The sequence below is a fragment of the Triturus cristatus genome, chromosome 9 (genome assembly GCF_964204655.1).
Source record: "Triturus cristatus chromosome 9, aTriCri1.1, whole genome shotgun sequence".
Lineage (NCBI taxonomy): Eukaryota > Metazoa > Chordata > Amphibia > Caudata > Salamandridae > Triturus > Triturus cristatus.
Genome location: NC_140592.1, coordinates 347,436,156 through 347,461,998, shown reverse-complemented (window position 1 = coordinate 347,461,998; position 25,843 = coordinate 347,436,156). Strand labels below are relative to the sequence as shown.

Sequence of the window (25,843 nt, the reverse complement as noted above, 5' to 3'; positions counted from 1 at the left end):
TAAAGGCAGAAGAGTGGTTTGCAGGATAAATGGCAATGATACAGTCAACGACTGATTGATCAGTAGCTGGGTTCTGAGAGTGGACGTGAAATGTTACTTTGTTGTGATGTAGTTTTCTTTAAAAAATTGTGTCCTCTTCTCTTTCCTAAACTGGAGCAAGTTTACATCGGCTTGATACACAGGGGTGCCAGTTGTGATAGTTTTGTAGATGTAGCTGGTAATCAATATAGTCAGGGTGACCTTAACAGGGGGTGCCGGGGGGATTTAGTGTGTAGTGCTCAGGTTATGGAACACGCTGTAGCCACCATCCATAAGAGTATGAGGACTGAATGGTACTTTAGAAGGCACTTACTGAGAGGAATAGCTTCACTTTCTTTAGTACTGTTAGCAGTCTTCATTGTCTTGAAGATATGCTCCATGGTAATGAGGCTGCTGTCTGGAATCAATCCCAGTGGCTTGCAATTGGTGATAAAACTGGGGCTGGAATCTGTACATATTCAGTGTGATGAGACAGTTTTGGACAAGTTACTGCTTGTTCCTGCAGAAATAATGCTTGGGGTGGTTGAACTTCAAGTAGGAGGAGAACCCGTGAAAGGCATAGCAAGTGAATCCTATTTGAACGTTTAGAGTTGGGAAATGATGACACCAATATCAGCAGTCAGGGATCTTCTATATTTGTGCTGAGAAGGGTAATTTGTTATGTAGCTGTTTGCTGGAAAATGTTGGTGGAACTGTCCAAGTCCTGTTCAGCAGTAGGAGAAATGGGTGAAGGAGTCATACAGATATAGGTAATTATATCCAACAACGAAAGCTCTACTTGCTCCCCTTGACAACAGCAATACTTAGGTCTTCCCCTAAGTGACTTTATGTTGTGAGATAGAGGCAATGCTATCAATGACAAACATCAATTGAGGAAGAGATTATCCAGGAACAAGCTAAAGCGAGCAGGATGCCATCTGCATATAGCACGCTCTTGAATGCCCCTGTTGGAGTATCCACACTCTTAATATCTCTAAATTATCGGTTAGCAGCCAAGAGAGATTGCAAAGCAAGAAGAAATTGCTGTGGAGAAAGGGGAAAACCTTGCCTATTACTACCTACTGAAGATTTCAAATATGTCAGATACGAAAGCTTTGAAAATAATTAGTTAAAGTCACTGTACTTTGGATATGAAATCATTGCGAAGGCCCTATTTCTAAGGCCATGAAGATAAACCTAGAATCAACAAAGTAAGCCACGTAGAGTGAGATAGCCCACTCCATCACCGAGGTCATCTTTCACCTGCCACAATATGTTAAACAGAGTACTTACATGGTTTCTAGATGACTGACTGGGAATTAATCTAACCTGGTAATAATGAATAAGGTTAGGAATTACCTTACTCACCTGATTCACCAGCACTTTTGCCAAGGTCTTAAAAACTTCATTTATTAGAGATGTAGGGTGATAGCGGACATACAATTTCAGATCTTACCCAGGTTTCAATAGAAAACGGACAATGGCACTATTACATTTTAGGTGGTACGGATCCAATCGTTTTGGCTTGTTTAAAGGCAGTGTAGAGTAGGGCTGTGTCAATTAAGTTAATGATTTTGTAGAATTCGCCAGGAATGTCACTGCTGTCTGCTGTGTTAAATGTTTTCATGAAGGAGAAGACTTCAATATCTCTCCGGTACTTATTCACCATTCACAAATGTTTACCTTTGGATGTCAAGGTAGGTAACATTATGATTCTGAAGAACACTTAATCTGCAGCTAGAGCTGCAGTCTGTGCAGAGTGGTAGAAAAGAGGATGCAAAAGTGTTGGTGATATCCGAAGGGTGAGTGATTGGTAAATATGCTTGGTCAAGAAAGATTGATGGGATCACAGACTGTGCCTCCCAATATTTTAGCTGACTGCCAAGAGATGTTTGCTATCTCACCTCCTTCATAGTGTTGCTACTTCAACAATAAGGACATACAATAGGGTGTACTCCGTCCTGCAGATAAAAAGGGAATTAAGGTAGCATTTGTTTTTCCTCAGTGACTGCCACGCAGCAAATGAGCCATTTTTATTATAATGGCCAGTCAGTTCTCAATGCCATCCTCTAGGTTAATTTGTTCCAATTGAAGATTACTTCTCAGAATAGCAAGCTCTACCATCATGCAACCCTGTAGTGTAGCTTTCCCGCAGCCTATGAAGTCTAAGCTAATTAGATAGTCTATTAAAGTCTAGAAAAGTATTCTGATTGCCATTCAAAGCATCCTTCTTAGAATCCAATTCGAATGTGGATAGATTTATTCTCCTCCTCTCTGACGGAGCAGTGACATGGCCCAGATCAAGTCCCATCACTACAGGTGACTGTTTGGAGATGCCCCCTTTAAGAACAGAACAAAGAGACTTGATAGGGAATACATTGCCAGAGAACAACAAAATAGTTGATCCATGAATACAAGCCATGAACAAGAATACAAAGGCGAAGTCTATCTGTACAGAAGACCAGTCACCACGAGAATTGATGATAATTGCCCCACTAACATTAGGAAACAATGCCAAATGATTGGCATTGACCTTATTGTAGAGAGCCATCATGTTGAGGTTCAAGTATGGGGCTCCCAATCACTATTTTAGATGTGTCAGCCTCAGTCAGCAATCTGGAAATCAAAGACAGGAAAGCAGTCCTATCAGGGTAGGCACACAGACAGAGTCAAAGACATGTGTGGTACCCATGGAGTCATTCATAGCAGCCCTCTGGGTTAAGCAAGGGCTATCAGGATCTTATAAGGAAAAGGATTTTCTTAGATGTAGAGCCACTCTACATTTTCTGAGCGTGCCAATCAAGGCATATTAGTCAGTCAGGTAATGGATACCAATTGCACAACTACAATGAACCACTTGGCTGGCCTAGTGTTTGCCTGCATTTCCGATTCGGTAACGGATAGTTGGGTGTTCACAAGATTATACAGGGAGTAAAAGACCACATATTCAAAGGTGCTCTCATGCGTGAGAAGAGAAAGGTGGCTTGTGAAATCAAACATTTGCTTAAGACTGCTGAATTTGAAACCAGTTTATGGGTCAAGAGCATTACAGTTAGAGCGAGTAGATTATTCAAGTCACTAGACCTGCAGAACTGGTAACATTTTTATGATTTTTCGAGGCCTGTTGTAGAGGGCTTCACAAGAGGAGATACTATTGCAGCTGAGAACCTCAAAGCAGTATGGAACCCACTGAGGGATAGATCAAACTAGGACACGAGGCAAGCAGGAGCCTTCTCTAAAACCTTTAGAAATGTCTGAGGGAACTTGGACTGTTGCCGCCTATGTCACCTGTTAAAAACTGGACAGGCACGGCCCCCAAGCACAGAAAGAGAGACAAAAATACTCAGCCACTGATTTTTCCCTCAGCTGAGACGGACTCCGGAGTGGCCATGGCGCAGGAGGATAGACAACAGATTAGCTTGCAAGCCTTGAAACTGCAGATCCTAAATGCCATTCATGATTCTAAGGCAGTCGTTGAGGCAAATATAGGGAAGGTGGGCGCTGTTGAGAGAGTAGGCGAGGCAGAGGAGCGAATCTCCGAAATGGAAGACACAGTAGGAGAACTTAAATCTACAGTGACACAGCTCACATCTAAATCCCAAGACCTGGCCATGCAAGCTGAAGATGCAGAGGGGTGTATCACAGGAAAAATCTCTGTTTTATAGATTTCCCTGAAAGAGTCAAGAAAATGACCCTGTACGTTTCTTATCAGAATGGCTGCAATCTCTAATTTTGAGACAGGTATTCGCTCAATGCTTCATGATTGAATGGGTTCACTGAGCCTTGGGGCCACGTCCACTCCCTGGCCAGTGGGACACACAATAATCAGAGGAAATTTAAACTGCCTCATCAATGCAGATCTAGATTGGGCGGGACCATGGCTTTCAATACCACCAGAATGAGGCCTGCTAGAGTCCTATATGAGAAGCCCGGGTTTATGTAAAATTTGGCGACACTACAACCTGACCATGGGTGGATACAACTTCTTCTCCAGGGTACATAAATCCCTTTCAAAGCTTGAATTCTTCATTGTCCCCTCACGTACCTTCCTCAAATAACAATTATATTCCATGCTTGGGGTCTCTCGGACCACACCGCACCAGAGCTCCGAGTTATTAGAGACAGCCCTCACTCCCCCCATCTTAGAAATTGAGCGAATGGTGACTAAAAAAAAATTCTTTAAAGAAGCACTTCTGCAACATCAACCTAATACTTCCAGCATAAAGCGGCTCAGTAGAGTCGCCAGGAATTTGGGTAGGCTATGGAGCAGCGTTGAGGGGAGACATAATCTCCAAAATACCATTTCACAAACACGAAAAGCTGCATTCATTTAGGGAGCGGTGGCAGGAGTTGAATGTGATTATCTACAGTAGCATTCTCAATCAACCCTTCACAAACTTTACAGTGACACGTTAGACCTGAAGCATACCCAACTTGACGAAGCAAAGAAACTTTGGCAGGCTTTGTAAAGTATGTTCTAAGAGCATGGCAACAAGACTGGGAAACTGCTGCACTGTTGTAGCCAGAGAGAAACTAGATATAAGCACATTGCACATATAGAAGGCATGAATGGGGTCCTTCTTAATACCCCTGAAGCAAGGGCAGAGGCATTTGCCAATTACTATCCGTCCCTGTACACTAACTCCTTCTCAGCAACACCAGACACCATTTGCAAATATATATCCACCATTAACTGCCTAACACTCAAGCCAGACTAGCGTATGGCACAAGATGAGCCCCTAATAGCTGATTACATAACGCAAGTTATTTTGCTTCTTGCGACAGGTAAAACCCCGGGCCCGGGCTTTCCTATACCTCCTCCTAGAACTTTATACTTCAGCTAGAGAAGCTGGCTACCTCCCTCACAATCTGGAGGAATCACATATTGTGCAATTCAAAACCAAAGCTTAGGTGCACCACTCAAAAAAACTTTTGCCAAAGAAGATAATTTTAGTGTCCATATCAAAGAAAGAAAGTTCTTGAATTTATTCTTTTTTTCTTTCTCTTTTATCGTTTCTTTTTCATATCACGTTGCTGAGATGCAGCATTCAACACACAGAACAGCCGATGCGTTTCGTCCCCTTGTGGGACTTCTTCAGGGCAATAAATATAGGTGGAGTAAGACTCTCTCCATAAAGTATATTTTGATTCTGGGATTCCCTTGCAGGAAACTTATGCCCATCTGATAAAAACTAAAATCAAATTAGAACAGCCAGACGTCCCATTATGAGCACTGTTATAATTATAATCCAATCAAGTAAGTAAGCAACAACCGCAGTTATTATGTAGTGAAAAACACCAGTTCAGAGGGACGTATCTTCAGCACGGACGGGCAACAAATCACATATTGTGCTTATATTGAAGCCAAGTAAACCAGAACCCCACTGTACATTGTACAGACTGATCTCGCTAATTAATAGCAAGGCTAATATATTGGCCACATTTCTGGCCATGAGACTAGTCACCATTGTGACAGACCTGCTACACATAGACCAGAATGGATTCGTAGCATGCCGCTATATCAGGCATAACATCCATAGACTGCACAATGCTACCTCGATGGCCATCCAATCGTGCTATCCTCTAGCCGTATTAGCGACTGAGTTTGAAAAGGCACTTAATACGTTATCATGGCCTTACTTATTTTCTCTACTGGAGCACCTTGGATTCGGTCCCACATAACTTTCCTATGTTAATTTGCTATTCGCTCTGGCGGTAGGCCCTTTGGCACATCTGCTCGGAAATGGCAAACAGCTGAAGGACTTTCAGCGGTTAGATACTCACGAAGACAGGGTCTCCCTCTATGTCGATGACCTCCACATATACATCGGAGGGCCAGATGTTTACGGGCTGATAATCATGGAGATCCTAGACACCTTTGGGCGAATTATCGGGCCTCGGGGTTAACTGGAGAAAGACAAGACTGTTCAAGATAGGACACTCAAAATGGACTTTAGCACGACTGTTGCACGTACTAGATTTTGCTATGTAGGGGTACATATCACAGATACCACAGCTAGCACACAAACAGTTAACATTACACCTTACTCACCACCATCCAACAGGATATGCAACGATGGTCTACTCTACCCATCTCGTTGATGGGATGGGTGGCTCTAATTAAGGCGATTGTCCTTCCCAAAAGCTTTGATCAGCTGCAGAATCACCCGACATATATCCCAGAGACGGTTTTAGCTTATTTCACTAAATTATTCACTATAGTCATATGGGACGGGGGCCCACCGGGGTGGAATTTCCAAATTGCTTCAAGGTAATGTATGGTGGTGGCCCAGCAATAGTAGACGTAGGTCCTGTTACATAACATCCCATCTTCTGATTCTGAATGACTGGATGTATGACCTCGTGGATGACCCTGCCTACTGGCTGGAGCGCTGGCTACCACGGAACAGATCCCCCTGCACTACATCTACGTCACGAAAATGCCACATAATATGCCCCTACTATGGTGACTGAAGTATCACTGTGGTACTATAGACTAGGGTCAATCTTGGTACTGGAATGCTTAATAAGTAATGTTGACCGTACACATTTGAATTTCGAAGTTAAAAGGAGACCACAACCGGATGCTCTGAGGAATGGGGCCTCGCATTTCGCATGTCTCTCTAGATGGAGAGCAGTGGAACTAATTGGCAGACGATGCGAAAAACCTAGGAGGATAAGCGTTCATATTGACATAATGTATTGATTTAAACGAAGGTACTTGCTTCAACGATGCAATGTTGATCTCTCTACGTTCTGGTGGGGGTGGGGGGGGTAGGAGGCGGGTGGACTCACTCATGTTACTAATATTAGAGGGTCTTCAAGTGCATTGTATCATGCCTAGCGAATTCAATGAATCGACCAAGAGTAATGCTGTTATAATGAGTGGCACTGTTTCTTACTTAAAAATACATCGACAAATAAAATGTGCCATGGGTAAGGTTTTCAGCCCAGTGGCATTCTTAAGGCAGGAAAAAACTCTACGTAAGTACTGCAGACTTACACTGTGCACTTCCTGATGATACATCTGCTATCTTTGAACTCCACAGTAGGTGGTGTAAAGTTACAGGGAGAGTTACAAATATGCCATCCTCAATGGCAACTCAACCTTCAGAGCTGCCCGTACCATTCGTTTGCAGCTTCATCAAATATTCATGTGATTACTGTTCAATCATGTGACAGAGCAGACTGAAGGCAGAACATAATCCCAGTCCATACCACAGTGCTTAATTTGAGCCTGTGGTTTCCTGTGCTCAGCACAGGCACTTATGACAGTCTGCCACATGGTGAGCTGTTTGTCTGATTTAGAGTGAGTACAACAGTTGTTTACTAATTCAATATACCTTTAAATGACTATTACCTGCCCCCATACTAATCTTATAGCTATGGGGACCTGTAATAGTCTGAATTGTCACACTTGTAAGAGTGTGATGGTTAGTAGCTTTGGTACTGTCATTGGCAGCGCTGGCAGGGGCAATGGGTGGTGTAGACTGAAGTGCCTCCTGATGAGGGCCATGGCACTTAATTTTCTACAAATTAAGCACTACCATACCAACATAAACTTCTTGCACCTCTTAGGTGTGCTTGTGAGCTACTGATAGCTCTCCAGTTACCTCTAATTAGCTCCCCTGGATGCAACCCAGACTACTTAAATGTTAAGCTATTACTTGGGTGAATATATGTATGCCAACATTTAGAGTATATAGTTGAGTAAAATGTTCTTATTTTCAGAACTCATAAGCTGATATTTAAAGAAGAATGGCTGAATTTCCAAAATATATTTAAAGCTGATATTTGAGTGATAAATAATGTGGCATTGGGAAGATCTTTTCCAAATCTTATTTCCTTGGTGCCAGAGTCATCACAGCTATGGTTGTTATGTACTACCCATGTAGAGGCATTCCATATTGACAAAGCGTTCTATACATTTCTGTTTGCCACCATGTCTGATGCACGGAGGCGATCGCTGGTAGAAATTTTGCATATGGTGCCCACTTATGTATTCTTGTCTGATGTAGTCAGTATTACAACACTAACAATATTACTAGTTCTTGATGAGTTCAATTGAACATAAGTACCTCTTATTAAAGAAAAGGTTGGAGACCCCTGGTGTAAATGATGGAGCCAGATATAGTGAAGGCAATTATTAGCTATGTGTAACAAGGGACACGTTTATTGGACTTTTATTCATCACTAACCTCATCTGTTTTTGGGAAGTCAAAAATAGTCGGAACAGCATCCTTTCGAATTCGAACAGCTTTTCCACTTGTATCAAAGCAGCTTTCGGTGAAATGCACAGAGCAGACACAGCTACACGCTGTGGGTTTCCAAGGCTTCTCTTCATCGCCAGTCCGGCAAACTGCTGCTATCCATTGCTGCCTTCTATCGGGATCATTTGGGAATCTAGAACAGAAAAATGAAGGATTTGCCTACCATCGCTAAAGTAAAAGAAACAGCTGCTAGAAATTCCAAGCATATACTCCAATGGGGATGCAGAAGCAATGAACTAAAGTGAAACCAATGAAACAAAGGAACTGAAACGAAGGGTCTTAAAAGTATTATATTGTAGTAGACATTTAAAACAGCTAACATAATTTTGTATCACTGAAACATAAAACGTACACAATAGAAACATATGATCGCTGCCAGTAATAAGTAGAAATAGCATTATGAGAATTGATTTCATGCAGATGTACGTCATTAAAAACAGTGCTTAATAGTATTTAAATTAGCACTACCCAAATTACCATTATTTCTCGACCCCGAGCTATTGAACTCCCCTACATTACTGAAATGACACATCCAGAAAACTCAAAGTGGAATAGCCTGAACATCCCAACTATGAATGCAGGAAAGATTTCTGTTATTGCATACACTTTAAAATTAAAGGAACACCTCTTTTTATCTCCACTCAAAAAGTGCAAAAGTTGAGAAGCAAAATCAGATGTGTACAAAAAGGGTATGGGTGCCGACTTATGTACCGAAAACACACAAAAAAATAGGCGTCTTGAAACCTGCATTCTAAAGGTCCACTGATCCAGTCTCACTGGTTGGAGTGTATAGCCCCGAAGGGTGTCACCCCCACTCCCGGCCTTCTACAACTGCCTTTCATGAGGTCTCACTCACACACAGGATTCATCAATGGCCTTTTGAAATGTGCCCGTGCTCGAAATTAGATATAGAAATCTCCCTACAGCTGCTTTGTACCAAACAGGATAAGTGTCTTTAAATGTGGACACGCGGCTCTGCCCGGGCCAGCAGCTGTCACGGACCCCTGCTGTCAGCGGAGAAACCAAAAATCATGTGCTTTTGCCCACACGGGTTTCCCCCGCTGGCAGGCATAGTGAAGTCTCGTCCTAAAAATATACTTTGAGCGTCAGGGGGTTCAGGGCTCAAACAATCGACGTGCAGTGCCAATGAAGTGGGGCGAGGGAGTATGGTCCCCCGATGGCCGCCTGCCCAGAAGACACATTTAGAATTGCTGCTTCCGACCAGCTGTTCTAAGTGAATTCAGACAAGAAACAACTACGCCAGGACATTTCGAAAATCAAACAGGACAAAACGAAGTCGTGGATAGGCAACGTCTACGCTCATAAGGCTGAGAAAAGCGCATTAAAACTCTCTCTAAGGTCGAGTACTGCAGGCATGGTTGAAGGGTTTACTCGATTAAGAATTTTATATGCAAGTGACCCAGAAACTAATGGGTCTTTTTTTTCGCTTCATGTGAGGCACATTGCTGAATTTTTGCTTTCTAGGAAAAAACACATGGCGACTGCATTGCTAAGACTCCATACCCAGATGCAGCCTGTTTAACAGAATAAGTGTGTTTATTTCCACTTTTATCAGACTTTTGAGGTAGTGCAATTAATCTTGCAGTTCATGAGAGAAGAGGAGACGAGGGAGGGAGCAGAAAAAACCCAGATGGGAAACACAATCATGTTGAAAGGTACTATTTATCCTAAATAACGAGGAAAACGTGTGCATTGTTGAATGCGGCCTGTTAAAGTCATAACAGAATTGACTGATGTATACACGGTTCTAAAATGGAAACAGGTTTGTTAATTAAGCAGACGGTGGCTGTAGTCTTATTAATCATTTTCAAGCAGATTAACCAAATGTAATACGTCATGCATTATGTCGTTGAGTGAACATTTACGCTGGGGGCCAGACCCGCCCTGACCTGAAGCTTTGACATCTCTTGCCTTAGTGCACGGACTGATCGTTTGTTTCAAAACTATTACTTTTACTAAGGACTTCTCAGTGCAGCGCTATGATGTGAATCATGTGACTGACATAGTAATGTGACTTCAAGCGGCCCATGGGTATGTTTGGTTCTTGCAGACATGTTTTTTTGCCACATTGGCTCCGCCGTCTCAGGACATAGTTTGGTTTTTGCAGCACAGCAGCACATTTTCAAACATTTGCATGTGTAAATCAATATTTTGGGGTGTTACGTTTTTCCATCACCAATGGGAAAGAGGATTTATCAAGCTCTTCGCAGAAACAGAAGTGTGAAATGGTGCGGGAAGGAAGTGGGCAGGTCCAGCCCAGTAGGAAAATATTCTCGACATCAGGAATTTTACTTGCATTTGTGTTCCAATGAGAAACAGATTTTTGCTTTGTAAAGTTGTGACAGAGCTGGCCACGTGTTCTATTCTGTACATTGGTTGGCATTGTGATCCTTTTTGTGCGCTTTTCGAAGAGGAATAGAATTGGGGTCTTGTTTCACATTGAAAACTGAATTATCCCTTCTGCCTGGAAAGAAGTAATCGTTTCACAGCAATATTTGTCTCCGGTTAATAAGCGCTGGTGGGAAGATACTTATCCAGCCCCTGTGCGTTTCATCACTTGTGCTTCATTCACAGATTAATGATCGGGGTGGGCATTTTAGCTGCATTCGTGTACCATTTGATATGTACATGTAATGTGCATTTAGGCGACTTTTAACAAATCTCTGTTGGTAGGTCCATTTGCTAATTGTGTCGCTTGTGTGCCTTTTGGTTTGTATGTATTTCACTTGTTTTGTGCTATTTGGAGTTTATTTAATTTACTTGTATTTGTATATCTGTTAACTAGTTTCCGTCTCCTCTTTGGTATTATGTACGTTTGAGTTTTTGGTGCGTGGGTGTTGTCATTTGGGTGGATGAGTTCCGTTTCGTTTGTACGCATAGCATTTATTGTGTTTGCTGCTTATCTTTATATTCTAGATGGTACGTGTGTGTGTATGTTTGTGCCAGTTGTCCTTTATGCCATTTAATATGTATGTGACATTTAGAGTTTCGGAGTGTCAGTGACTGTGACGATTTCTGTATTTGGGCCTGCCTTTTGTTTGTATTTGATGTCCACGTTCTGCTTGCTGCCGAGTGTGTGTGTGGTATTTCCGGTATTTCTGTTCCCATGTGTATACTCCGTGTGCCCTTTATTTTGATTTTCAATTGCCCATTGCGCTCATCTGGGTATGGAGCATCCTTTGTTTGGGGTGTCTGTTATTTGAAAGCGTGTTCTCTTTAGTGTATGTATGGTCCTTCTATTTGTTTCTAGTTCTCCCACTTATCTACTGCTCTGTGCTGCAGCTGGCTCTGTGTGTGGCACCAGTCCTAGTCACAGTGCTGCAACAGGCTTTGTGTGTGTTTGTAGCTCTAGTCACTGTGCTTCTCAAATTTGCTTGAAAATGCACCCTTTGCCCACTCTTTTTTCAACATTTTCTCGGGTGGGTTATCCCCCCGAACCCCTCTTAGGATGTTCATGCACGCTCGCTGCGCTCGCTGGCCAAGGTGCTCTCCAACAGAAAGTTTACGCCTCTCCACTTTCAAATGTCACCAGCCGCCCCGGAGTGGAAATACTGTTTCAATTAATAAGATCCTAATATTTCGGAATCCCAGTAACTGGAAAGGGTTTATACTTTAAACTGCAAGTATTACTTGTTTCGGTGTTTCAGCAGAAGCAGACCAACATCCCACTGTCCTTTTCTGAACACATTTTAGCTATCTTGTAGAGCAGTGATACTCCAAGTACGGCTCAGGGGCCGCATGCATCCCTCTTGACCTTTACATGCGGTCCCTGGTCAACAGGAGGACTGGGCTGCTGTTTACTCTGAGTTAGCAGTATGATTAACAAGCATTGAAAATGCAATAGGTCTCGCCTTTGAGTAAGATAAATTGTATTGTATAGCAAAGCAAATGGCTTTAACTTAATAATAGGCGAGACCTAGTGCATTTTTAATGCTTGTTTTGTTTTTGTTGTAATTTTATTTAGCGTAGCACGAACTCGACCTGAAGGTCTGTTGTGCTTTAAATGAGCACCAGTTACATTACACAAGGACACATTCCTTTTTTTAGGCGCGGGGAGATTAAGTGATTTGCCCCTGATCACAGGATGTTGAGTAGATGCCGAGACTCGAGCCAGGTTCCCTAGCTCCAGAGCTGGCAGCTCTGGCCCGAACAGCCATGGTGACCGGTGAACAGTGCTTTGCTTCAATCAGCGCACCCCTCAGGTTCGGAGCTAGCCTCAAACCCGGGTGAGTCAGTCTGCCCTTTCAGGCATGCCAACTTGTGCAAAACTATCACCTTTGGAGGAGGAGGTGGCGGGGCTGTGTGCATATCACAGCCTGGGGCACGTTAAATTCATCACACCCTCGCACTACCCCCTTCCTGGGAAGATCTCACACCTCCTGTCGTCGGCACCGAGCCTCGAAACAATGAGCTGGAGACCGGCTCTCTGCAGGGGTTTGTAGCTCATTGTGTGCACACCCTGTAAATAAAATATCCACTGGTTGTCGCACCTTTACTCAAAAGTTGATTGACAGTCCTTCTCAGACCTCTTCTGCTTGAATAATTTGTGTTTCAATTCCAATTCGATTTCAGCATAATTACAGACCTACTGTTCTCAAAGCACAGTGTCTGCCTCTAGCTTTCCGCCCTGTATTAAGACCCTCCAAGCACTGGAAAACTGTCTTTAAATGCCATCATCTTAAGTTTTATATACTCAACAAAACCGTTAAAACCACTTTCAGCTGAACGCAATAAAGGCATGTAATCAATAAACACCCTCAAGATAAAAAGTATGATTTATTGGATAAAATGTACCTACATCCACACCCTTAGGCCAAAGGAAAGGCTTTTATTTTTCATATGACAGACTATAAACCTTCCCGTTGTTTCAGAACGTTAGAGTTCTGGCAATATAGTGTGTATGTGTATATGGTATTAAATCGTGCAAACCTACAACACAGCAGTGCAATTGTACAAGAGTAAAAAAACTCACTGGAGCAGGAAGATGGCCAGTACCAAACACGGGTGAGGGGTGGGGGTCTGGCAGCAGGTGGTGGATAATATAACCTTTTCTGTGGTGGGTATTTGGTGCAGTCTTTGTTGTTGACTGTGTCTATATATGCAGCAACTGTATAGCACATAGTTAGCCGAAAGGCTGCAGGGCGCTGTACAGGGTCAAAGGCAGCAATACACTGCTCCAGAGATTGGAGGTGTGCCTGGGTTCTAAGAGCGGATGTGCGTCATAACCTGGTGTGTGGAATATGCTTTTATCGCACAGTTTTCCTCACCTTGAAAGCGTGGTTTTAAAGTCTTTTTCCTTGGTGTGCTAGAAAGCAGGTGCTCCCGTTATGCTCGACAAAGGTGAAGTGCAGAAGGAAGTTAGTGTTGCCAATGTGGAAGCCGAGGCTTACGAACGTAGTGAGTACAACTTTGCTACAACACTACGCATTTTCACATTGCATTTATGGGAGAATTGAATCTTGCATGTAACAATGGTTGTTTTTTAAATACCAAAACAAATCTTGCGTGATTTACGTTTGATTGTGGTTGCAGTTTCTTCACCATTACCCACCCTTGCCACCTTCAGTCTCTCATGTTTCCTGTAGTGGGAGTATGTTGACGATTGGGATGAGCAGGCGTACAGCTGGAAAAAGTGAAGGACAAACTGCTCAAATGGTAATGAGGTCCGTGACAAACCGCCCTGCATTTCTGATTTACGGCACTGAAGTGCGTCACAGAATAATGCAGAGAACTGCAGTCTTATAACCTGATGGCCCTGTTGAGTATTTTGTCCTTGCTTTGTAATTTGGAATTCCAGCGCCTCTCTTCTGCTTTGCTATGGTCTAAAACTTAGCTTTAAGCCCCTGGAGAGGTTGAACAGCCTCTCGTTTCCTTGCAGCCAGCCTCTGCCTCGCCATAGCTGTGTCATTAACGGTGCCCGCATGCTTGCTAAAGGCCGCTCTGCAGGAGCAAACGTCTCAATAGACAGTGTTCACCTTTCGGACTTTAAACGTGTGCGTGCAAAGTCGGGCTGCACACTTAAGGTTGGACAGAACAACACGTATTAGAACACGCTTCAGAGAAATCATGTCAGGAAAAGGGGCAAATGCAATGGATAGAATTTCGTTACCCACTTCTAAATAACATACTTTGGTTATACATCTGGTACGTAGGTGTACTTAGCTTACTTCACCACAATCACGGCTCCAGCGACCTGAAAGAGGCAAACAGGGCAGGCTTAAAAAACAAGCCGCGCCATCACAAATAACTCCGTAGGGGCTATTAAAGGACTTTAAACATGTGCGCACAAAGTCGGGCTGCAAACTTAAGGTTGGACAGAACAACACGTATTAGAACACGCTTCAAAGAAATCATGTGCTGAAATGACAATAAGTACACAGCGTGCACCTCGCTCCAGCCGGAATGACAAAACAAGCATTTGCAATGCAATAGGTCTCGCATTTACGCGAGTTTAAGCTACTGGCATTGTAAATGACGATGCCTTTTATTTATGTTTGAAAAACGAAAACACAAATAAAAGGCATTGTTATTTGCAATGTGAATAGCTCAAACTCGCGTAAATGCGAGACCTATTGCATTGTAAATGCTTTTTGTTCCTTTCACTGTAGCAGTGACCTGGTTTGTTTTAAAAAAAATAAGACCTTTGGCCTCACGCTGTTTGTTCATTTGCATATCAGTGATGCTGGGAACAAAGAGATTGCAATCTTTACTGCCGATCTTTACTGCCGTGCGGCCCGCGAAAGTGAAAGCAAACGAGTGCTTTCAGGCCTCCAAATGGTGCGCGCGCCCGGCCGGCGCACATGCACTGTATTTGGAGGCCTGAAAGCACTCGTTTGCACTTCCAGATCCCCCATTTACAAAAGCTCTCGCGAGAGCAGCGCTAAAGCGCTGTCTTAGGCGAGACCTAAAAAGTCCTCACCCTGTAATTAAAGGAGATGGTAACACGCTGCCAGTAAACGATCCAATCCCGGTGGGCGGGGCCAAAAGGAGACAAGGCGGCAACAAGGAAGAACTAAGAAGCCTCCTTTCCAATGAGAAGCCTGCGTTTAGCCTAAGCTATGACGCAAGCCAATGGGAAGAGGGGGCGGGGCTTCAAGTCCCCTTCCTCGACTGTATTGATTTCAAGAAGCTCTCAAATGCCGAGAGCAGCGCTGCTATCGCCAGCCGAGACCTAAAAAGATGTTAGATAAACAGGCAAGTCTTTATGTAAACATTAATTGATGTTAAAGAAAGGAAGTAACTAGGTTGTCCTGCACCATTAACTTTAAGAACAACTTTATTTTTAAGGACATATTGCAGCAAAAGTGTACAAATACGATAAGAGCTCTTTAAAAATAAAAAAATAAGTATTTCATTAACATGCAGAGCCATTTTATCTTAGTACATCAGATTAAATCATTGCATTGAGAAGTAATTTCTTTTTAAGTGATAGTTTTCAAACATAAATTCAGAAACATCCATTCTTCCCAACACCCTTAAAACAATGCCAGTAGTGAACAAAGAGGCAAGTCAGATATTATGTGCACTCTTTGGATGGCCTGGGTTCCTATTATGCATGAATAACATTATAGTGTATTAAGTAAAACATAGGAGGGTTTGGACAGTGCACATCCTAAAGTCATGCATTCTGAGGTTTTCTTATATACAATAATGAACAAAAAGGTGGGAAACTGAAATAAAACAATTGCCTAGGATCACACAATTTGGTAACGTGGGGAAGCCGGGATTAATCCCAGGTTTCACATTTTGCACTTGAGACACTAAATGTATATGCTCCTCTTACCCTACACCCGCCATACTGCCACCACCCCCCTGCTAGTATCAATGCAGCCCTCTGTCACATCACAAACCAACTGTGTGGCCCCTGTGAAAATGTCTGTGAGTACACATGTTGTTTTTTTAGAGCTTTATACTGCGCAAACTCGACCCAAAGGTATCAGGTATCAGACCGCTTTACATGAGCACCAGATTCGTTACAGATGAACGTGTAGAGGATTTCTTCTTAACGTCTTGGGCAATTTCATCACTAGAGACACATGATCATTTTATACCTAACTTGTCCTACCTCTCTGTCATACCCAACCTATTATGTCCTACATACCTGCCAAACCTCACCTATCATACGTAATCAACCATATCTGCCATAACTACCATACCTCCTATGCCTACCATACCTAACTTGCCATAACTAAACTATCATACATAGCATCACATAACCAATCTATCAAATAGAGGCATCGTCAACACCCCGCTTTAGGAGATACAGCAGGCGGGGTTTTGATGGGCCTTTTCTGCCTGCAACTCGGCAGACAAAGGCTCACAATTAACGCAAAGGGGTGGAAATGTGAGTGAGTGAAAGAATAGATGGACGGATGGGTGGCTGATTCAAGGGGGCGATAGATGCATGGATGAATGAGTAAAAGGATGAGAGTAAGGATGGATGAGTGAAAGGGATGAAGGATGGGTGGATGATGAGAGAAAAGATGGATGGATGAGCGAGTGAAAGGATGGATGATGAGTGGAAGGGTAAATGGATGGTGGATGAGTGGATAGATGAAGTGAAAGGTTGGCTGGATGGATTGAAAGGGTTGATGGATGAATGAGTGAAAGGATGGATGGATAGATCTATGGATGAGTAAAAGGATGGATGTAAGGATGGATGAGTGAAATAATGGATGGGTGATTGAAAGAGAGGATAGCTGGATCGCTGGATGAAAGGGTGGATGGATGGATGAGTGAAAACAGTGGATGGATGGATGTGTAAGTGAAATGGTTGGGTGAGTGAAAGGTTGAGTGGATAGATGCATGGATGAATGCATGAAAGGATGGATGTAAGAATAGATGACTGAAAGGGAGGAAGGCTGGATGGATGAGTGAAAGGGTGAATGGAAGGATGGAAGGATGAGTGAAAGGGTGGATAGAAGTCATCAGGTAGGCCGACAGGGTTGGCGCCAAGTCAGTTGCTGGGTCTTCAGTTCTTGCTGGATGTGACTCTTCACCTTCTTCTTCGTCTTACAGGTCAGCAGGATCTGATTTTCTGGTGTCAGGGGCTCCCCTAAATACTGAATTATGGGGCAATAGGGGAGTTTAGGGTAGTAGCCACTACGCCCCCTACATGACTACTTCCTGTGGGAAGTGGGCATAACCCTGCCCCAGAGTTCCTCAGTGAGCCAACACACAGATGGCCACTTCTGAAAAGTCGCACCCACATCATGTTAGGCCACCTTAGGGGTGGTACTAGCCTGAGGGTGGGCACGCCTACCTGACTAGCTAATGTCCCACCCTGGGGGTGGGCACGCCTACCTGACTAGCTAATGTCCCACCTGTTCGGGTGCCAAAAGGCTCTGGACAAAGGGGGTTGGCCTCCTCTCCTGTGAGGGGAGTCATATTTGCATTTCAAAGGCAGTCGCTTCTTTGAAGCGCCCCTGCCTTGGAATGCTAATCAACAGGTCATCCTGAGGGCGAGGGTACGAACACCCTCTTCCAGCGCAGGCTTTTCTTTTCTGACCTCCTGAGACCAGATGCCTCACCCTGGGAGGACAGAAATCTGTCTCGGGTGGCAGGCTGGCAGAGACCAGTCAGCCAACACACCAGAAGCTGGCAGGTGTTCAGGGGGCACTTCTAAGTTGCCCTCTGTGTGCATGTAATCACAAATCCACCATTGGAATCAGGGTGGGTTTGTAAATATGAGATGTTTGATTCACCAGTGTCCAGTACATGTTCTAAATGGATTACCTGTTCACTTGTACAGGCAGTAATAGACTGACCATCACAGGGGCATATCTTCTCATGCAGGTATGCCCTCACATGTAATATAAAGCAACCTGCCTTAGGCCTGTAAGTGTTAGAGGACATGGCACACAGGGATGAGTGGCATGTCATGTTTTCACTTTTGTCTTCACCAAAACACGCAGCCTGCGATTGCAGCCCTACATGCGTTTGGTGAGGGGTCCCTTAGGGTGGCACAATTCCTGCTGCATCCCTTGGGGGATCCTCTTTACTACCTCAGGCCTTGGGTACCAAGGGTACCATCTTACTAGGGACTTATAGAGGGTGCTAAAGGTATTGCCAATTGGGGGAACAATTTAGTTTTGGGAAACAGATCTGGCACTGGGGACCGGTTTAGCAGGAACCCAGTACACTTCCAGTCAAAATCACATAATGTACCAGGCAAAAAGTGGAGGTGACCATGTCAGAAAGAGGTACTTTCCTACACAATGCCAACAGCGTGGCCTTTTGGAGTGGAGAACTACTGGATTTGCCCAGCACTTGTTACACAGATCATCGAGTCTGTGCTCAAACTGGTGGTGCAGAGCTCAGTCCGCTCACATCTGGGGATTCCATTTGTATCCCATGGATAACTTTTCTTGAAGAAAAACTTTATCAGACACTTGCTACCTGATGGTAAAATGAACTGTCAGACGAGTCTGCTCCCTACCTTTCTGACAAACAACAGTGAAGCTCTTTGTATAAGTGCATAGGAAGAAATTAAGCAGTTTAGGTAAGTATGCAAAGGTAAGGAAAAGTAGTTCTATTACTGAATATATTTTTGTGAAGTTTACGTTGTACTGCGCTAGTACCTAGAAATTACAGTGGCAGTTACTGGGAAAAAATGTAGATATGTAAATAACTAAAAATACACTTGTAGTACACTATATTTGCAAAATATAGTATAGTGCAATGTATTTTAATTATTTTACAAAGTTAATTTACTTTTACATTTTTGTAAGTACCGCAGTACTTTCTATGTTATATCGCGGCCCTCCGTAAATTAAAATAAATAAATGAGTAAATATTGAAAATACACTGTTGTAAAGGTTTGTCATTTGTACCGGCTATGCTCCAAGATCATAAAATAGAATTATAACAATTTTTGCGAGAACTATGACTCCAGATTTACTTCACAAATAGCGAAGATAGGAATCTACCGAGCATAACGGGATTTAAGAATAAATCTAATTACTGCCACCATACAACGGCCGTGCCTCTGGAGATGATTATCTTTGAGGGAACTATTCTCTGAGAGGCTGATTCTTTGTATCAGAGATACCATTTTGTACAACAATACCTCTCGGGTGATGAACAATTAGCTTTACAGTCCTTGAGTACTAATCCAAATATCGTGATCAAGCCGGCAGACAAAGTTGGAGAAATAGTAGTGTTAGACGGTGTCAAATATGACAGTGAAGTTTTGAGACAACTTAAATTACAAAGAACATTGCCGTAGGACAACCAACGATCCTACAGTAGAATTAAGGCACTAAATTCTAGACATCACTAAGATAGCAGTGGATCATCAATGAACCCATAACAAAGAATTTGTATTTCTAAATAAAAAACAGAACCCCACATACCGGTATTCTATGTGTTGCCTAAGATCCATAAGAGCACACAAGATCTGTTGGGATGTCTAATCATTTCAGGATACGGTTCGATATTAGAACTATTGGCAAAATATATTGACTTTTTTCTAAAACCCTTTGTAGCAGAGACTAAAACATTTATCAAAGATTCCATGGATTTGAGGGGCGTGGCCGAGCCGAGCTGCAAGATGGCCGCCGTGTAACGGGGCTCTGCCGGCCGAACGCCTAAATCCGTCAGTTCATCCGTTTTACGCCGACATCCTGGCCCGAAAAAGCTGAGGCGGAGGGTGCCCGGACGTAGCGGCACCGATCCCTGCAGTCCGAATTAAAATCGGTTGCGGCGATCCGGAGCGGTGATCCCTTGAAGCCCAGGCAGTGGCTCGCCTGTCTCCCGGCCGGTGATCCCAGCTACGCATGTCCCGTGTCGCGGGCCAGAACACGACGTGCGCAGGCCGCGGCTGCCGGAGGGGGGACGAATCCTGCTGTCCCTGGCGCCCCGGATGGCCCGGGGGGCCCTATTCTGCGGCGATCTCCCCGCCTCCTGACATTCTACGTGAGCACTGACGAGACGGCCCGGGAGCGACGCCAATCCTGCTACCCTCGACGGTGGCCCGGGTGGTGGAGTGCGCCTTCCATCAGCCTCCGCCCGGTGCATAACTATCGAACTACGGTGGATCCAAGGACTGCGGAGTGTGTGTCCGCTGGGCGGCCGCCCCAACTGCGAGTCACTAGCGGTGTGCCCATTTGGAGGGTCTGTCCCGGCCTCGGACCCGCACGTGGTGTGAGCTGCAGGCCTGCTGGGCCCGACTGTACGCTGTAGACTCCCGCTGGCGACGAAGACGGCCGGGCGGTCTTGGGAGGGAGCAGATTGGGCACGGTGGGCCCGTGACTTTGTCCGGACTCGAAGGCCTGTGAATACTCTGTTGGGCCCATTCTTCCTACCCACCCTCCCGCTGCGACTGATGGTGTGACCCCTTTGCTGCACCATGGGGAAGACGGATGCTAAGCAGAGGAAGCTCCAGTTTGGGAAACACATGGCTCAGGACACTGAAACTGTCCCGGCGTCCCAGACGGTGGTCCCTGAAACGCAGCTAGAGCCGACGCAGGGCGCCGAGGATGTCAAGAGCATGTTTCGGGAGTTGAAGGGCTGCCTAAAAGAGATAGACGGCAAATTGGACTCCATGGCCAGGCGACTTGATGGTATTTCGCACAAGGTGGATCAACATGAAGAACGACTGGCGGCGGTAGAGGCGCGGGTTGCCGACTGTGAAGAGAGTGGCGGTGATACCCGGGAGCAGCTGCTGCGCATGGACAAGGTCCTGGAGGTGATAAAGAGTCTCAACGAAGATTTGGAAGCCCGCTCTCGCAGAAATAACGTGAGAATTATTGGTATTGCGGAATCAACGAACGTTGGCACTATGGAACACTTCGTTGAAGGGATGTTCCGCGACCTGTTTGGTGAGGCCCTGTCGGCCATGTTCCTGGTTCCGCGCCCGATCCTTGCCAGGATCCTCAACTATCGAGACAGAGACACGATCCTACGGCTGGCACGGGAGAGAGGTGAGAGAGGTGAGCTAAAATTCCAAAACATGGCAATATCACTGTTTCCCGACTTCACTCAGGCTGTGCAGGCCGCCAGGCGTGAATTCCTCCCGGCGAAGCGGATCTTTCCAGAAAGTGGGGACAAAATATGCGATGTTATATCCTGCTAAGTTAAGGGTCCACCACGGGGGGAAACCGATGGTCTTCACGGCTGCGACGGAAGCACTCAAATTTGCGAGACAGGCGGAGCGGACGCTGAGAGACACACGTTCCGGGCAGGGGACACCGCCGCGCGACCAGCTTAGCGACGTTGAGTAACTATGCCTATATTTTATGTACCCGTTGAACTGAAACGTTTAGAGACACCGGACAGCTTGGTTGTACCGTCTCACTTATTGCTTTATAACAGTGTCTCTGACCTTATGGAGTTCCGTGGCTGCCGTGAGGAGAGGTCAAGGGATGCGAGGTTCGGTGATTACTCTTGTACATTGACTGTGAACTTGTGTGGGGATCGGTGTTGGGCCTACCCCGCCGCGGACAGATAATTTATACGGTAATGGGCGGTAATGTTCGGCCACCCTGTCGCCTTTTGGACAGGGGAGTATGCCGGTGACCCACGCCCTCACAGGGATGATTCCCATAATTTGACTGATGCAATATAGTTGTTGGGTGAGGTGGGGGGGGGGGGGCGAGGGTCTCAACCTGATTGGGGGGTTGGTGTGGGTGGTGAGGGGGGTTGGGTAATGTTGTTTGGTTTTCTTACACTGCACCATTTGTATGTAATGCTACAGGATGTTGTGGCCCTGCCGCTGACCGCTGCCATGTCCTTTTTGTTGTTACGAAATTCAAAGCGAGACCTCTACCTGCGGACCACATGCGCGCTGCCGCTACTGCACCCATTGCTGCATGGGAAACACCACCGCACACATACCTGACCGCGCTGCGTTGTTTTACTTGGAATATTCGTGGTCTGAATGACCATCGCAAGATCAGGTTGACCCATGCATATCTGACACGACACCAAGTTGACATCTGTTTCCTTCAGGAAACGCATTTGCCCCAGGTAGCCGGGGTGAGACTTCGACATGCTAGGTGGGGCGAAATACACACGGCTGGCTACTCCAGCTACTCCCGGGGAGTGGCCATTTTAATGCGACGAGGCCTACCCTGGCAAACATATCGGGTGCATGCCGACACTGAAGGGCGCTACATAATATTGCAGGGGAAGCTTTTTCACATGCCAATGACGCTAGTCAACATATATGGCCCAAACTCGGACGACCCTGATTTCTTCCGACACGTCTGGCACAAGACACAGTCGCTGGGAGAGGGCGCATGCATGTGGGGCGGCGACTTCAATGCGGTAATCTCGCAGGAACTAGACAGGGAGGGAGCGGCCCGCGTGCATCACCCGCATGTGGCTGACCTCCTCCGTGGCCTAATGACGGACTATCAGCTATTAGATTCGTGGCGCGTTCTGCACCCCGAGCTGCGGGAGGGCACTTGCTTCACCCCACACAGGGGAGCTTGGTCCAGGTTGGATTTTTGGCTTTTAACCCCACAGGTCCACGCATGGGTGTCGGACGTCGCGCACAGGGCGCGCACCCTTTCTGACCACTCGCCAGTGGAACTGATGCTACGCGTGCTGCAGCCATATGTGACGCCCTTCGCGTGGCGCTTACCAGCGCAGGCCCTGACCGATCCGGTGTTTCGTGAAGACATATACCAACGCATTACGGAATATTTTGAACAGAACACTGGCTCTGTTGCGTCGGAAGGCACCCTGTGGGACGCTTTCAAGGTGGTAATACGCGGTCACTGCATCGCGGGACAGGCCGCGGTGCTGAAGACCATCAGGGCAACGCTGAATCGACTGGAAGACGGTCTGCATGCTCTAGAGGTGCAGTACTGTTCGGACCCGTCGGCGTCGACTCTGGCGGAAACACGCACCAAGCTCACGGAGTACCAGGCTGAAGCCGATAGGGAGCTTAAGTTTCTGACTAAACGGGCGGTGGCCCGCAGATATGGCGAGGGGGACAGACCGGGCAAGACGCTAGCTCTACTGCTGCGTTCGCAGCGGCCATCCCCCTTCATCTCCTCGGTGGCGACACCGGAGGGCGGGCATGCGTATACTCCTCCAACAATTCTAGATACGTTTCGGACTTTTTATAAAGACCTGTACCGCACCCGGGGTGCGCCGCCGCTGCCGGAGCTGGCGGGATACTTTGATACGATCCAGCTCATCTGGTTCAATGCACACCAAAAGGGGTACTTTGATCGCCCCTTTGAGATAGACGACGTTAAAGAGGCGATAGGCGCATTGGCAGCCGGGAAGGCGCCGGGACCGGACGGGTTACCGGCACAATTCTATAAGGAATATGCGGATCTGCTGGCCCCCAAGCTACTGGCAGTCTATACTGAGGCCGCCGAAGCGGGTGTGCTCCCTGAATCGATGAGAGAGGCGGTCATTATCGCACTCTTAAAACCGGATAAAGACGCGCAGCACTGCGATTCCTATAGGCCGCTGTCCTTAATTAACACGGATGCTAAGATTTTCGCGAAAATGCTAGCAATGCGGTTGCAACCGGTACTGCCGCTCATGATACGGCCTGACCAGTCGGGCTTTGTGCCGGGCCGCTCTACGTCTCACAATCTTCGAACTTTATTTGGGGTGCTGCACTACTTAGCCCCGCATGTACAAGCCGTAGCGGTGCTGTTGGACGCCACAAAAGCGTTCGACTCCCTGGAGTGGGGATTCCTGTTTCCCTTGCTGCAGCGAATGGGTGTGAGTGAGGCATTCATTGGCTATATTCGTTTGTTGTATACCAACATCACTGCCCGGGTACGGGTTAACGGGCTAGTCTCTGCGCCCTTCACCATCGGGAGGGGTACGAGACAGGGCTGCCCCTTATCGCCCCTGCTATTTGCCATCGCCACAGAGCCCTTGGCGGCTCGCATCCGACAGCACCACGCAAACCGGGGTATAGGCTTTTCGTCGAGGGCACTGACCGTGTCTCTGTACGCGGATGATATCACTTTGTATGTAACCGACCCGCGGGAAAACCTTTCGCCCATGACAGGAGAATTGATAAAGTATGGCTTGCTATCAGGTGTAACCATAAATTGGGAGAAGTCGGTTATTCTGCCTTTGACGGCCGGGACGACTCGCTTTTCCCCGAGTTGCCCGCTGAGATGGGCGGACGGACCGGTGCGATACTTGGGGGTCTGGATCAGCACTGATATGCAGCAAATATGGTCGGAGAATTATGGGCGTGCACTGGGCTGGGTCGAGGAGCGGGTCGGCCGCTGGAAACATTTGCCCCTTTCACTGGCGGGAAGGATTGCGGTGGCCAAGATGGTCATCCTACCGAAATTCTTGTATCTCTTCGGGAACATTCCGCTGCCCCTGACTGCTAGTTTTTTGCGCCAATTGCGCTCGCAGATGGTGGAGCTGGCGTGGGGCGGTAGGCAGCCGAGGGTAGCGTGGGAGACCCTCACTCTCCCGCAGAGACAGGGAGGCCTGGCGGCGCCGGATTTCCCGCTCTACGCCTACTGCGCGCAGGCACAATTTTTACACCACTGGGTCCACCCAACGCCGTTCCAGCCACATGTGGCGATAGAAACAGATAGAGCGGCACCGTTGCCACTTGCCGTGGCTCTATATGCGCCGCACAAACGGCGATGCGCTGACATAGACCCGGTGCACGCACTTAGATGGGCCTGGGATGGGATGCGACGCAGGGTTGGACTGGACCTCTTGTATGCTGGATCGATGCCGCTGCGACATAACCCGATGTGGGCCCCGCTGCAGACTATGCGCACTGGCGAGCGGGCTGCGGCGCACGGCCTTCGCACGGTGGGTAACTTGTTCCCGGGGGGTTCCTTCATCACGCTGGAGCAGATGTGTGGCGATGAGGCTCCGAGGCTGTTAGACACGCTACTTTACTACCAGTTACGCCACACAGGTCAAACACGGTTTCCCACGTTTCCGGCTCCTCCGCCAGAGTTGCCAGCCCTGGAGAACGTGCTGGCGGTGGACTCGGGGCGCAAGCTTATATCTAGATTGTACCAACGTATGCAAGCTAGCCATCCTGTGGTGATCCCTGCGGCCCGTGAGCTGTGGTCTGCGGAATTGGGTTCCGACATTTCTGATGAACACTGGGATCTCTGCTGCAGGCTCTTTGAGGTCCTATCCCCTAATTACCGACTTCGCCTGATACACTTTAAATATATTCATATGGTATATCGTACCCCTCACCGGCTCCACCGCATGGGACTGAGAGACTCCGATGCTTGCTGGCGATGTCGCGCAGGTGGGGCGACCTTCATACATATGGCATGGGACTGTCCCCCGCTGGCGGCATTCTGGGTCAAAGTGTTAAACATAGTGGGAACGATCACTGGTCTGCAGATCCCATGCACCCCGCAGGCTACACTGCTAGGTATATTGCCTATGGTCAAGCCCAAACACCAGAAATTGCCAGCGATGCTTATCCTACTAGCCAAACGCCAAGTTGCAATGCACTGGGGGGTGGCTACAGCGCCTAATATCAGGGAATGGGTGCGAAGCGTAGCATATTGCCAGTCGCAGCTGGCGCTATACTGGGAGATGATGCCGTTGCGCTCCAG

The 25,843-nt window shown here is 46.5% G+C and overlaps 1 protein-coding gene across 1 annotated transcript in view; it reads right to left on the bottom strand.

Annotated features, from left to right (window-relative positions):
* LOC146797907 (uncharacterized) overlaps positions 1–25,843 on the bottom strand; it is a 134,879-nt gene that overhangs the window by 84,609 nt on the left and 24,427 nt on the right. Inside the window, exon 2 of the mRNA XM_085625119.1 lies at positions 8,217–8,421. Coding sequence (XP_085481245.1) covers positions 8,217–8,421 — 205 coding nt within the window. The remainder of the gene's footprint in view (positions 1–8,216; positions 8,422–25,843) is intronic.